Raw genomic sequence first — 14,147 nt, 5'->3', positions numbered from 1 at the left:
CGCTCCAGGTAAAGCCACAGGTGGGAAGCAGCAGGGCTGGAGAATCAGTCCTCAAAGCAGCAAGGGTTACGGTCAGGGCATCGGCGAACACAGACAGAGCCAGGGCCATCCATAGACACACCTCTATATTTATATATTAGATACAGGCACGGGGTGGGCAGGGGCACTGGGCTCTCCACGTGCCCCCGCCTCCACTTCTGTTCACCCACACACAGAAGCAGCGGGGACGTTAGATGTGGCAGCTTTGTGGGGGAGGGTTTAGGTCTGCTCCTCAGGGACACTAGTCCTTGAGCCTTAGGAATGTTCCTTCAGGGAAAATGGGGTGGGGTTTTAATGAGCTGAGTGGGGCAGGGCTGGCCCTGAGTCCCCACTCAGTGTCCTCCGTGTCCCTCCCCCACTGCCCCTCAGTAGGTCCCGGGGCAGCCAGAGCCCTTGAATTCCAGAACTACCAGAGACTGGGAGAGCCGGGCAGACGGTGGCAGAGCAGCAGAGGGGAATTTGCTTTGGGGCCACCTGAGCCCCTCAGGTCCTCAGGTGAGGGGGGAGGGCGCGTTGGCCTGCCTGAAGCAGGATGCCTGAGCAAAGCGAAGGGAGGTGGCCAGGCCCGCCCTCTGCCTCGACCTGGGCTGTCGGGGTCTGGGCTGGGCACAGAGTCCATTTTCTAACAGTCCGGCAGGGGAGGGGCAGGCAGGAGGCAGGGCCTAAACAAAAAGGCAGGCAGGAAAGGAACCATTAGCACCCTTGAGCGGACCTGCCAGAGCCCCGACCTCCACTTCCCTCATTTCGTCCTCACAGCTGAGTGGGATGCGGCTGGGTTTCCTTATCTGTGAATGCGGACGACATTAGTACCCATTTCAAGGTACTGCTATAAGGACTAAGTGAGTTAATACATGCAAATCTCTTACAACAATGCTTGGTGCTCGGGAGGTGTTTGCTCTCATTATCAGGACTGTGTCCAGGAAACTGAGCTGCAGAAAGGTGAGGTGTCTTGCACAATATCACACAGCCCTTATTGAGTATCAGAGCCTGGCTTTGAACCCAGGTGTGTCTGCCTTGCTGCTATCAGGCCACAGCTGGCCAGAGACAGAGAGGAAACTAGAGGAGGGACGGAGAGCAGTGTGGGTGGCGGTAGCCCCAGCCGGGTCCCCCAAAGGTATGGGAACTGCTGACCTGGACACCAGATGTGAAAAAGCCTGGCATGCGGGTCAGGCCGGGTGCTGCCGGCTCCTCCCAAGGCAATTACTGCCCCACCTGCCTCTCTGCCCATCCTGGGGGAGCCAAAGCCTGGCTCCGTTCCTCAGATGGGTGAGAGGGGGCCCTCAGTGACCTGGGGCTGGAGTGTGCAGGGTGTTGACAGGTGGGAGACATGTGGGGCTGGGCGACCACAGGTCTGTGGCTGAGGCAGGCTCTGGCCCTTCTGTTGCCACCGTACACGTGGCTCATGGACGTGAGTGAGCTTGTGACTGCGTGGAGGCATGCTGGGCACCCTGGTCTCAGGGTGAATCTGTGCATGGGTGGTGGGGGGCACTCACCAGGCCCCAGGGAGCAGAGGCATCTGTCCAGGTTAGGGGGCCTCCAGCACCCCAGGCTGGAAGCGGGCTGTCTCCTGGAAGATGAGCTCCTTCAGCCGCTCCTTGGGTAGATCATCCAGCTCCATGTCGAAGGTGAAAGGTTCCTCGGCCACTGGCTGGGGTGGCAAAGAAGTGGGGAGGCTCAGGACAGGGACTGAGGGATGCCCACCCGTCCACCTACCCGCCAGCCCTGCTGCTGGTGGCTGGCCCACCTCATCTGTTGGGTCGTAGTACTGCTCCAGGTAGGGGTGAGCCAGTGCTTCTTCCACTGTGATCCGTTTGTTGGGGTTAAAGGTCAACATCCGGTCCAGCAGGTCAAGAGCTAGGGAAGCGCAGGTGTCAGGGGTCAAAGGGATGGTCAGAGGAGCTCCCAGAAGCATTGCTTTTCTTCTCTGTGTCCAGAGGCCCAGGTAGCTACTGGGCTCATGTACCTTCTTCTACACCCGGTTTTTATCACACACCAGCTCCCAAGTTTCTCTCACCTTTGGGGTCCGACTTGGGAAAAAGCTTGGCCCAGGCCACCTTGGTCTTGGAGGGTAGAGACTGTAGGTAGTTTCGGGCCTTCATGTTGATGATACAATTCAGGTCCTCCTGGGAGGGGGAGCCCAGGATACCTGTAGGTAAAGCAGGTGACTTGGTGAGCAATCTCTCCCTTCTGGGAACAGAAGGCGCCAGGAACAAGAGCCTCCACCAACCTGCTCCAGGCCACCAGCCAGTACTATGGTGGTGAAGAGCAAGGGGTCTGGATTCGGGCAGCCCTAGGTTCAAATCCCGGCCCTAGCACTTCCTAAGCGTGGGGTGTATGTAGCCTTACTGTTCCCATCTATCAAATGGGGACAGTATCTATACCTCAGTGAACTACTGTGAAATGCTGTAGAGGCCCCACACACGGTCGTCCCCCTGACCTGACTCCCACAGACTCACTGACCCTGACCCTAAAGAAATCTCACCTCCAATAAGTGAAATCTCCCTCCCACTCAGCTGGCCAGTCCCCCCTCACCCAGAATGTGGTTGAGCTGGTCCAGGTAGTGCTTGCCCGGGAAGATGGGCCGGTTGGAGAGCATCTCAGCCAGAATGCAGCCCACAGACCAGATGTCGATGGACTTGGTGTAGCCCTGGGGAGGAGGAGAAAGTGGTGGGCTCCTGGGCCAGCCTCAACCTGTTGTTGAGCCAACCCTGATGTTTGGGCCTACCCACAACCCCCAACCTAGGTTCAACGCCAGCCAGGGAGGCAGAGGGCAGAGGCCCAGAGGAGCTAAGCCACAGTTTCTTTCCAGAGCCCAAGGACCAGAATAATGTGACAAGGCCTGGGGGTAGACTTCCTGCATCACGGGGATCAGTGCCTGGCTTAGAGGCGGCTCCAGGGCTTTCTGGGACACAGCCCCTTCCCTTCAGGGGTGGGTGGCCCCCCTACCTTGGAGTTAAGCATGATCTCTGGGGCCCGGTACCAGCGTGTGGCCACGTATTCCGTCAGAAAGCCAGTGTGGTCGTGCTCAGGATCGGCGATCCGGGCAAGACCAAAATCACAGATCTAGAACGCAACCCAGGCTACTGAGCTCGGTGCTCAAGGCCTCCTGGGCCCAAGTAATCATATCACCGCGTCTCTGCCCATGCTATTCCCTTTGCTTGCGATACTCTCCTACCTATGGGTGGGGGGGTGGTGGTACTGGGCACCTGCAAGCCTGAGACCCCAGGGGTAGGAGGAGACCGGCCCTCAACCCTCTGACCTTAAGGTCGCAGGTGGTGTTGATGAGCAGGTTGGAGGGCTTTAAATCCCGGTGGAGCACATTGGCGGAGTGGATATACTTGAGGCCCCGCAGGATTTGGTAGAGGAAGTAGCAGATGTGGTCGTTGCTCAGCTGCTGGCTTTTAAGCAACTTGTACAGGTCTGTCTCCATCAGGTCTTGCACAATGTAGCTGAGGTTGGTGCCAGAGACCCCCCAGATGGGGACAACGAGAGGCACTCGGTTAAGAAGAACAGCCTTTGGTGAACAGGCTTCATATCCCTCCAGCTGATGCCCCTGGGACTCAACAGATCTGCCAACTCATATCATGAGCTGGGCAAGGCCCATACTTAGCAGTTGGGCTCAAGGCCTCTGCTGGATCTCAGCCAGTGACCCTGACCAAAGCACTTCAGTTCTGTGGCCTCAGTTTCCCTACTGGGAGAACAGGGCTAATAAACTGTGGGAAGCAGGAGAACGTCCCATTTAAGAGCAGTAACTCTGGAGTTCACCTGCCAGTGTCTGAATCCCCACTGCCCTGCTCACTGGCTTTATGGCCTCAACCTGTCTGCGCCTCTATTTCCTCATCTGTAAAGTAAGGGAAAAAAATTGTTCTTTAGAAAGTGGTTGTGAAGATTAGCTGAGAGATGACCCACGTAGAGCAGCCAGCCCAGTGCCTGGCATGTTGTAAGTGCTCGGCAAACATGAACTAGTACTGCTGTTATAAAAGCCTGAGCCGCATGGCTCTTGAGAAGGTTAAATGAGATAATGTATGAACACCATCTGGCATGCAATAAATGTTTGCTTAAAAATAAATGCCTGCGTTATGGGAATGGTTTGTGCAAGACGATGAGGAGAAACTCCCCACTGCACGCTCCTACTCAGGGTGCTTGGCCATACATCCAAAGACAGAGGAGTAAATGTCCTTTTATATTCTAAGATAAAAAGACTACACATAAATAAACAAATAAATGTCATGTGGTTTGTTTCTGGAAGACTAAATTAGGGCTGTCTTTCAGAATCAGCCTCCAAAGGGCCTTCTGAGAACACCTGGACCAACCCTGCTGTTTTAAAGATGAGGAGGCCCAGCACGATGCAGTGACCTGGTTAAGGTCACACGGCAAGCTGGGGGTGAGTGTGGAGATTTCCTGCCCACGGTTTGTGGTGGAAGCTGCAGACGGTGCAGTACTAATCCTCACTCTTGGGTGGAGGACTGGGACTGGCTGGGGTGGGTGGGGCAGGGGAGAGGTGATGGTGTTATAAGCTGCTCACAGAGCCAGGCAGGAAGTGGACAACAAACTAGGAAAGCAATATGGGGGGAGGGCAACAAAGGCAAGGCTGTCCCTCCTGGGGCAAGGTGCAAGTCCACAGGGGATTGGGGTGGGGCTCTGAGCGGGAAGTCCCAGAGAGAAGACAGGTTCTCATTTGGGGGAGAGGAGGAGGTAGCAACAGAAGCACTTGATTTTATTGAGGCTTTCTGAGTCTCAGTTGCCTCATCTTTGAAATGGAGTGGATGAGACTCATCTCATAGGGCAGTTGGGAGTTAGAATAAGAAATGTCAAAGCACTCGGCTTGCACTGCCCCAAACTCATAGTAGCCCTTCCAAAAAGGGCAGTTTTCTTCCTTCCTGCCTTCCTTCCAGTCTGAGGACCCAGAGGAAAAAGAATCACCGTCTGTTAAACAAAAAAACTGACTGTGGGCAGAGGCTGGATCTCATCACAGAATTGCAGATGTCAGAAGACAAAGCTCCCATAGAGACCATCTTGCCCAGCCCCCTACTGAGGCAGAACTCAGAGAACAGACTTGCCCAGGGCCATACTGCCTGGCTGCAGCAGGCCAGGATTCATCTGAGGCCTCCCCGTCGTCCTCTTACACTCTGTGGCCTCTTTACTGCTGGAAAGTTTCTTTTACTGGGTTTGTTTTGGAGGGTGGTAGGGAAGAAGGAAACAGAAAATAAGCCAACATTCTCCCAGCCCAGCTCTGAGGCTGTGCCTGGCCAGCCATCTGGCCAAGGTGAAGGATACACATCCCTCATGGCTTCCAGGGTGGGTGCCCGCAGAATGTCTCGGATGCCGATGACGTTCTCATGGCGGAAGCGCAGCAAGATCTGGATCTCTCGCAACGTACGCTGGCAGTAGGTCTGATGCTCAAAGGGGCTGATTTTCTTGATGGCCACTCGAGTCTTGCGCACGTGGTCGTAAGCTGAGCTGAGAGGGCCACAGATGTTGTTGGCGTGGCCTTACAAAAGGGGGAGTCCAGGCCTGGTGGCCCCACCCAGGTCTTAGCAGGGAGGGGAGGGAGCAGGAGAGACTCTGGCCAGTCATAAACAATGCTGGTTCCTTCCTGCTGTGAAGGCCTGGGATCTCCAGGGAGAAAGCTGGGGACCAGCCAGGCAGCCCTTCAGTGACTTCACAAACAGAGGAAGAGACTGACCGATCACTGACTTCCCCTCTCCTCAACCCTTTCCATTCTAGTTGCCCTGACCCCTCATCCTCCCCTTCCCAGGATGGGCTCCCTCAACCCAAGGCAGGTCCATGGGGTGGGAGGTGTGGAGGACGTACAGTGAGGCAAATACAGTGAGAAGGAGGGAATCATAGGAGGGACTGGAGAGAAGGGATAGGCAGGGCAGGGGCGGGTGTCAGGGGGAGGTTCCTGGGCAGCAGAGTTATTCCCAGATGAACAAAGGCCCAGAGCACCCAGTGGGGCTGGGCGAACTCACAGACCCCTCCTAAAAGTTGCAGGAAGGCATTCCTGGACCCCTCATTGCTCACTGGGTCCCTGGCCCCAGGCCCAAAGCCCCACCCCACCCTGTCTAGCCCTGAGCTCTGCTCTTTTCTCCCAAATTCCTTGGCAAGCCTCATTGAGGGGGGATTCCAAGGCATCCTCTCCCCAGTGAAGGGTCCTTCACTCCTGCTTCACTAAAGATATTACCTCCCCCAGAAGACTTATTCTCTTCTCCTCACCCCGTGTCTATAGGGTCCCCAAGGTCCCCAGAGCTCCCCCACATATACTCAGATGCCCCTCCCTTTATTACAGAATGGTGGGTTCAAAACTCCCAAGCCCCCTCTCCTTAGATTTTACGCAGCGCCCCCTCCCCCAGAAAGCGCTCAAAGGCCCTCTCCCTGGGACGCTCCCCAGCCTCCTGAAGCCTCAGCTTCTTCCGGATGCTCAGAGTCCCCAAGGCCCAGAGAGCTCTCAGCAACCCTCCCTGCCCCCTCCCTCGGAGCCCCCTCCCCAAAGACGCCCCCTCCCCCAGAACGCCCCTCACCTGACCATGCCATACGCGCCCTCGCCGATGTACTGCAGCTGCGTGTAGCGCGGACCCACGTCGAACGGCTGCCCCTTTACTATCTCTACTTCCCCCGGGACCCCCGGGCCGACCCCATCAGTTCCCCGGGGCTCCCCGCCCCCGCCCCCCTGAGCCGCCGCCGCCGCCGCCATCTCCACTCCTCCCCTCCCGCCCGCCCGCCTCCCCCCGGCGGCCCCGCCCGAGGCCCCGCCCCTTCCCGCCCGCCCTGTCACCCGCGGAGCCTGGCGCGCCAGGCCCCGCCCCCGCCCGCCCCCGTCACGTGACCCCCACCCCGCGCCCAGCTTAAGGAGCCTGGTCCTTGGCACCTGTCGGCTCTGTCTACTCCAGTCAACCTAGAAGCTCCCCAGGACCATCTTGAGACTGTCCAGACCCTCCCCTCGAATGCAGACCAGTAGGGCCGCCCGGTGACCTCACCCAGAGCTACCCAGCAAATGAGTGCTGGACCGGGGACCAAGACCGGGCCACGTGGTCCCGCTGCCCCCGCCAGCCCCACTCAGCCGGAAGAGTGGCCCGGGCCTCGAGATGGAACCTTTAGGGAACCCTCACCATCCCTCTGGAGTTAAGCCTCCCGGAGCCAGGCCCGATGCTAAGTGATCCAATGCGTATTTCACAGTGGCCGTGGGAGATGGATGCCTCACAGATGTGGCGTGCTTTTCACAGATGAGGAAACTGAAACCTGAGCTGGACAAGGTGACTTGAGAGCTGGAAAACCCAGGCTTCCAGACTCCCACCGTAATGGCTTTCAGATGGAGGCCTATCGGAGTGGGCTAGGGACCTGGCCTCAGCAACCAGGCTGTGCCTGTATCCTGAGGACAGATACTCCCAGCCTATCCTTGCATGGAGAGCAGGGGAGAGGTGAGAGAGCTGCATTGACTGGGTTCGGTGAAAATATACTATTAGGCTTTTCTCAAAAACAGCAAGATAGCTAACGTTTTTGTTGTAGTTGGGTTTGGCAATCCTGTCAAGATCATCATCTTTTGATTCTGTACTAGACTTTATAGTTTACACAATACTTGGTCCACTTCAGTTTCTAAATTAGGACAACCCCACAATGCAGATGTCATCTGCTTTTCTGAGCTGGATGAGCAGGAGCTATGTCTGTCTTGTTCATCGCTGTATCCCCCACCCCTCACCCCTACACTCAAACTCATACCCTCAAAAATATTTGAATGGATGAATCGACTTTTACAGAATGGGAAACCTGAGAGTTGGGGAGCTGAGACTCAGCATGGTATCTTCTGACACATAAGTAGAGGCTCTTTTTAATTTCATTCTGTCTCCCGGAATCATAGTCTGTTAAAACTGAAGAGAGGGCCCTCAGAGACCATCCAGTGCATCTCCTTCACTTCACAGTGAAAATGTGAGCTGGGACCTTCACAGAAACACACCTCCTAGGCTTAAGTAATCTTGTTTTTGTCTTCCTTAGAAGCTGGGAGTAGGTCCTTGTATGCATTAAAGATCAAGAGACAAACTGGAACTGTAATTATGATTCTGAAATTGCTCATAATTAGATCTATGGTGAGGCTCTAATTCAGACTGAGACCAAGTTGCTGGTTCCCAATAACCCACAAGTCAGCGAAGGTTCAAGAGGTGCTAATTAGGACTTCCCTGGTGGCGCAGTGGTTAAGAATTCGCCTGCCAATGCAGGGGACACTGGTTCGAGCCCTGGTCTGGGAAGATCCCACATGCCGCGGAGCAACTAAGTCCATGCGCCACAGCTACTGAAGCCTGCACGCCTAGAGCACGTGATCCGCAACAGGAGAACCACTGCAATGAGACGCCCGCGCACCGCAACGAAGAGTAGCCCCCGCTCGCCGCACGGAGAGAAGAGAAAGCCTGCGTGCAGTAACGAAGACCCAACACAGCCAAAAATAAATAAATAATTAATTTTAAAAACAAGAGGTGCTAATTAGATCCTTTTGTTTTTTTTTAGTTATTCATTTGATAAGCTATTGAATGGTACTGTGTGCAAAGCTCTGAGCTAGGCACTAGGGCTGATAAAAGATTACTGTATAGTGTGAATTAGTGGTTAAGAGCAAGAGCTCTGTGGTGTCAGATTGCCTGGATTAGAATCCCATTTTTGCCACTTGCTATGTTATCCTGGACAGATTACACACTGGCCTCTCTACTCATCGAGTTTCTAATCTTAAAAAGAAATGATAGGACTTCCCTAGTGGCACAGTGGTTAAGAATCCGCCTGCCAAAAGCAATTATACTCCAATAAAGATGTTAAGAAAAAAAAAAAAAGAATCCGCCTGCCAATGCAGGGGACATGGGTTCGAGCCCTGGTCCTCCAGGAAGATCCCACATGCCATGGAGCAACTAAGCCCATGCACCAAAACTACTGAGCCTGTGCTCTAGGGCCCTCGAGCTGCAACTACTGAGCCTGAGTGCCACAACTACTGTAGCCAGCATGCCTAGAGCCCGTGCTCCACAACAAGAGAAGCCACTGCAATGAGAAGCCTGTGCACCGCAACAAAGAGGAGCCCCGTGGCAACTAGAGAAAACCCATGCGCAGCAACAAAGACCCAATGCAGCCAAAAAATAAATAAATAAAATTAATTAATTAATTAAAAAAAGAGAAAAGATGCACATACAGAAATCAATTTAATACGATAGATGGATGTAATATATGTGATATATGGATGTGAGATCACTCTAGAGAAGTGAGGAGGGAATAATGGGGGAGGTAGCATCTGCATCTCTGAAAAAGAAGTAGGGTTTCAGAAGGACAGTATGGAGGAAAGCCATCAAGAAGAAGGAGCAGCATGAACCACCGCATAGAGGCAGGAGCATGATTTGTCCCGCGTGGCTGCAGTATAAAGGGTTAAGGGGAGTTTAGGCTGGAGAGGTAGGTTGGGGCCAGGTTGAGGAAGGACTCCAATTCCGGCAAGGAGTTTGGATATTACTCAGTAAGCAGTAAAAGCCTTTCAGGGACTTTTGCCAGATCATTTTGCAACTATGGGAGAATATAGTGACTCAGAGAAAACACCATGGAGTTGAGCGTGGAGCCAGGTTTCCTGAGTAGGAGTGAGTTTCCCGGCATGGGAAAGGCTGGTGTATCCGGAGGGGTGCCTGCCACCTCAGCTGTATCTGAGCCTCATTTAAAGGCGTGTGACTGAGAGTCCCCTCTAGTGGCTGGGGTTGGTACTTCCTTCTTCCTTGGAGATTGGATTGGGATTTCTTAGTCTATTTCATAAATTCATATTCAACTAATACAGACTGAACATCTGTTCTGTGCCAGACACTTATTTTTTTAATAGTTGGAGACTTCAGTACGCCACTTTTTTTTTCTTTTTTTGTTTTTGTTTTTATTTTTATTTTTTGGCTTGCTGCACGGCTTGCATGATCTTAGTTCCCCGACCATGGATCAAACCCGGGTTCCTGGCAGTGAGAGCACCAAGTCCTACCCGCTGAATGGCCAGGGAATTCCCTGTGCCAGGCACTTTTATGTACTTTATCTCCTGTCATCCTCATAGCAGCCATATGAAGTAGATACTATAAACATTTAACAGAAAAAAAATAAGCAGCAGCTCACTGAACTACGGAGTTGGAAGGAACTTTAGAATCATTTCCTCTGTCAGGTAGTGCAGTACCTCCACAGCCTCTGGATCTACCCAGACTAAGTCTTTTTAAGTCCTTTTTTTTTTTTTTTTTTGACCACACCACACAGCATGTAGAATCTTACTTTCCCTACCAGGGATCGAACCCTGGCCCCCTGCAGTAGAAGCATGGAACCTTAACCACTGGTCTGCCAGGGAAGTCCCAACCCAGACTAAGTCTTAAACCAGCTCTTATCTCTTTGTGATGTCAAGGTCACAAGAGAGGCCAGTTGGTAATTTGCTCAGGGTAATACAAGCCAGTAACATTGGAAGAACACAAATGAACAATCCCATTTCAGCTAACTCAGCTCACCAGCACAAACCGAGAAAGGAGCAAATGTACAGGAATAGGGGTCAGAACACAATGAATAATTTATTAAGATTTAAATACTGATCTCTTTTTTAAATCCAAAAAAACCCTCATTATAATTTTTTTGTGACACTTCTTCATATATGAGAGATTAGCTGGGTCTAAACATCTCTCCCCTGGTATAAGCATTCTTCAGCTGATCCCCTCTCTGAAATCTTTGTGGTCAGCTCTGCCTGCCCCCGCTGGGCTCCTTGCCTGGGCTGTCCTCACCAGCCTTCTTTCTTGATGTCTCTCTCTTAGTCATATCATACTCCTGTGATGTCAAGTTTTTCCTTTATGTTAAATCTCTCCTTAGCCACTGCCTTTCATCCAAGTTCCAGTTCCAAAATTTCAGTGTTTGATGGACATATTCACCTGGAGACAAGCTGAATAGAAAATTCAGGATGTCCAATGAAAGTCATCCTTTTTACTCCCAAACCTGCTTCTCTTACAGACTCTGTTTCAGGACAACCACCATTCTCTCAGAGTTGAACCCTGTTATTTTCTCATTTTCCATTTCTCTCCACGTCTAGCCAACTCCTTGTCATTTTATTATCACAATATTTCCCAAAGCCATCTCTTCTACCATTGATCAAACCCTAATTTCAGGGACTTCCCTGGTGGTCCAGTGGCTAAGACTCCACGCTCCCAATGCAGCGGGCCAAGGTTCCATTCCTGGTCAGGGAACCAGATCCCACATGCCACAACTAAGACCCGGCGCAGCCAAATAAATAAATAAATAATTTTAAAAACCCTAATTTCATGTTTTTATTCTTTTACTTTCTAACTCTTTAACTAACTTCAGAACTCACCAAAAAGTTGCAGAAATAGTTCAAAACATTTCTGTATACCCTTCATCAACACTCCCTAAATGTTAACATTTTAAATAAACACAGTACAATAATTAAAATCAAGACATTAACATGAACAGAGTTAATCTACAGGTCTTTTTCAGCCACCTGTCCCCATAATGTCCATTTTCTAGTTCAGGATCCAAATCAGGATCACATGTTGCATTTAGTTGTTATCACTCAATTTCCTTTAATCTGGAATAGTTCCTTAGTCTTTTTTTTTTTTTGGTCCTTCTTGACCTTGACACTTTCGGAGAGTGTGTCTGATGTTTCCTTGTGGTTCCTCCTTTCACTTCGCCTCTACTATTGTGTGATGCTACTACTGTTGTACTAACTAGCCTCCTTTTCTTCAGTCTTCTTCCTCCTCAGATATGCCTAAAACACAGAGCTTATAAGGTGTGTATGAAGCAGGACTCTTTCAGTAACAAGTGCTTAAAGATCCAGCTCAAACCCACTTAAACAAGAAAGGAAATGTATGGGTTTACTTACTGAAAAATTTAGAGGTAGATGTTAAGGCACAGTTGGCTCCAGGGACTTAAACAATGTCATCAGGACTTTGGTCCCACCTCTGACCTCTGCTTTCTTCTGAATTGTTTCCATTCTCTGGTGGTTCCTTTCATGGTGGCAAGATGGCTGCCAGCAGGTCCAGATTTATGTCTGATGTTTTTTCCAGTAACTCCAGCAGGGGAAAAGCTCATCTCTGTCTTTCTGTCTCCTTGTAACAAAAATGCCAGATTTGACTCCCATTGGATATTGGTTCTGTTTGGAGCCTGTGCAAATCCCTGAACCAATCAATGTAGAACTGGGGATTTAGTTCTCTACTTGCATGACATGAACTGGTATGGGGGAGGGATGGTTTTCCCAATGAAAATTGGTGTGCTATCCTCAGAAAGTGCTGGACAGGCAAAATAACAGTGTCATTACAATGTTTCTCTTTAGAGATTCTTCATTCCTCCTTTAACTACCAAATGAAGTCCAAATTCCTTACCAACATCCAAGGCCCTACTTACTTTGATCCAAATCTTATCTTTCTCAGGCTCATTTCCTAGATGAACATTTCTCTCTAGGAAAACTGAATTTCTCAGTGGCTTGCATACCATACACATTCCTGCTTCTGTACCTTTGCTCACGCAATTTCTGTTATTTGGGATGACCGTTATGCAGGTTTTTCAATAAAAGGAATCATTTCCATTTCCAGGATGAAGTGTTTCCTGGTATCCTCCAGCTACATGTGCTACATCTGCAGCTCTATGTCTTAGAGCAAATGTCAAATGTGTATTATATTTATGTGCTCATCTTGCCCTTCCTACTAGATGGTAGAATTTCTTGAGGGCTGTAATGATGGTGTCTTTACTTTGCAACCCTCTTCAGTACCAAGATGTGTTTTGCACTCAATAAATATTTGTTGAAAGAGAGAATTGAATATTTATGGAATGGTCTCCACACCCTTTGTCAGCTGGGATGCACTTTTCTGTATGAGCTCAGGGTTGACTGTGTTCCTGTTAAAAATGCAGCACCCAAAATAGAATACCATTTTCTCTATGTAGTCTGACCAGTGGGAGTATAGTAGGAGTATTGCTTCCCTTGTATTGGTCCAATATTTTATTCTCTTCCACACAGAGACTTTCCCTGAAGCTCATATGCCTCCTCACAGTGTTCTTTTCTTTCATGGGACTTATCACAGTTTGTCAAAGATTCACTTGTGAAGTGGTAGAACACAGTAATTAGAAGTGTGGGGACTGCAAGTTCCCTTCGCTTTCTGCCTCCGTGAATTCACTTTCCAGAACTGTGGAGAGATGAGCTATAATCCTATTAACTGCAGAGGCTCGGGTTATTTTATTTCAACACACAATGAAATTGAGTACCTTAGGGCCAGGTAGGCAATGGCTAAATTGAAGGGGGAAACTGAGTGCCTCCCAAGTGCTAGATTTTTGAGGGCACATGATCTTATTTGATATTCACACAAGCCTTGTGAAACACACGTCATCTTCTTTTCACACATGGGAGAGCTGGGGCGGAAAGCTTGGGTGACTTGCTGGAGACCACACCTGTGATAAGTGTCAGGCCCGGGACTCAAACAGCTGTCTATCTGATTCTTCACTGGAGGCTGTAAACAGGTAACCCAAGGCCATATTCAGCCTGCAGATGTATATTACTTGACTCATGTCATTTTGCTTTCCTTTAATTTAAAAAAATCAAAAAACAAAGCAAAACAAAAATTCAGGTCCTGGAATCAAACTGCTGGAGTTTGAATCCTGTCACCACTAATCAGTTGTTTAACTTCTTCCTCAGTTTTCTCATCTGAAAAAGAAGATATAGTACTTCATAGGGATTCTGAGATTTAAATGCTTTTAATATGTGAAACTGGGTGGGTGGCATAACTTTTCTAAACTTTAGTTGAATCAAATCCAAATATGGGATCATAAATTGATTCTGTCTACTTCACAAAGTTAGGTACAGTAAAGTTTTAGAGATTTTTTTTAAAAATTAATTTATTTTATTTATTTATTTTTGGCTGTGTTGGGTCTTCGTTGCTGCACGCAGGTTTTCTCTAGTTGTGGTAAGCAGGAGCTACTCTTTGTTGCAGTGTGAGGGCTTCTCATTGTGGTGGCTTCTCTTGTTGCAGAGCACGGGCTCTAGGCATGCGGGCTGCAGTAGTTGCGGCACGCGGGCTCTAGAGCACAGGCTCAGTAGTTGTGGCACACAGGCTTAGCTGCTCCATGGCATGGGGGATCTTCCCGGA

General features: G+C 50.3%; 1 protein-coding gene and 1 long non-coding RNA gene across 3 annotated transcripts; one reads left to right on the top strand and one right to left on the bottom strand.

Annotated features, from left to right (window-relative positions):
• Window positions 1-108: 108 nt before the first annotated feature.
• MAPK3 (mitogen-activated protein kinase 3) lies at window positions 109-6,739 on the bottom strand. Of its 2 annotated transcripts, none has more exons than XM_082430527.1 (9): window positions 6,561-6,739; window positions 5,317-5,499; window positions 3,299-3,488; window positions 2,986-3,102; window positions 2,572-2,686; window positions 2,054-2,185; window positions 1,784-1,893; window positions 1,533-1,687; window positions 109-701 (listed from the first exon to the last, which is right to left on the bottom strand). In XM_082430527.1, the coding sequence occupies exons 1-8, from the start codon at window positions 6,731-6,733 to the stop codon at window positions 1,565-1,567; spliced, it is 1,143 nt and encodes a 380-aa protein (XP_082286653.1). In that variant the 5' UTR covers window positions 6,734-6,739; the 3' UTR covers window positions 109-701; window positions 1,533-1,564. The 2 variants fall into 2 exon arrangements, with proteins under 2 accessions (XP_082286653.1, XP_082286654.1); XM_082430528.1 differs by having other exon boundaries at window positions 691-824.
• A 146-nt stretch (window positions 6,740-6,885) lies between these two features.
• Window positions 6,886-8,501, top strand: LOC309645014. The gene is made up of 2 exons (XR_014254702.1): window positions 6,886-7,457; window positions 8,029-8,501. It is a non-coding gene; the product is annotated as an uncharacterized lncRNA (long non-coding RNA).
• Window positions 8,502-14,147: the final 5,646 nt, after the last annotated feature.

The sequence above is a fragment of the Balaenoptera physalus genome (genome assembly GCF_965194825.1).
Source record: "Balaenoptera physalus genome assembly, chromosome: 16".
Taxonomy (NCBI): Eukaryota; Metazoa; Chordata; class Mammalia; order Artiodactyla; family Balaenopteridae; genus Balaenoptera; species Balaenoptera physalus.
The sequence above is the reverse complement of the archived record's forward strand: the minus strand, read 5'-3'. Positions and strand labels throughout refer to the sequence as shown.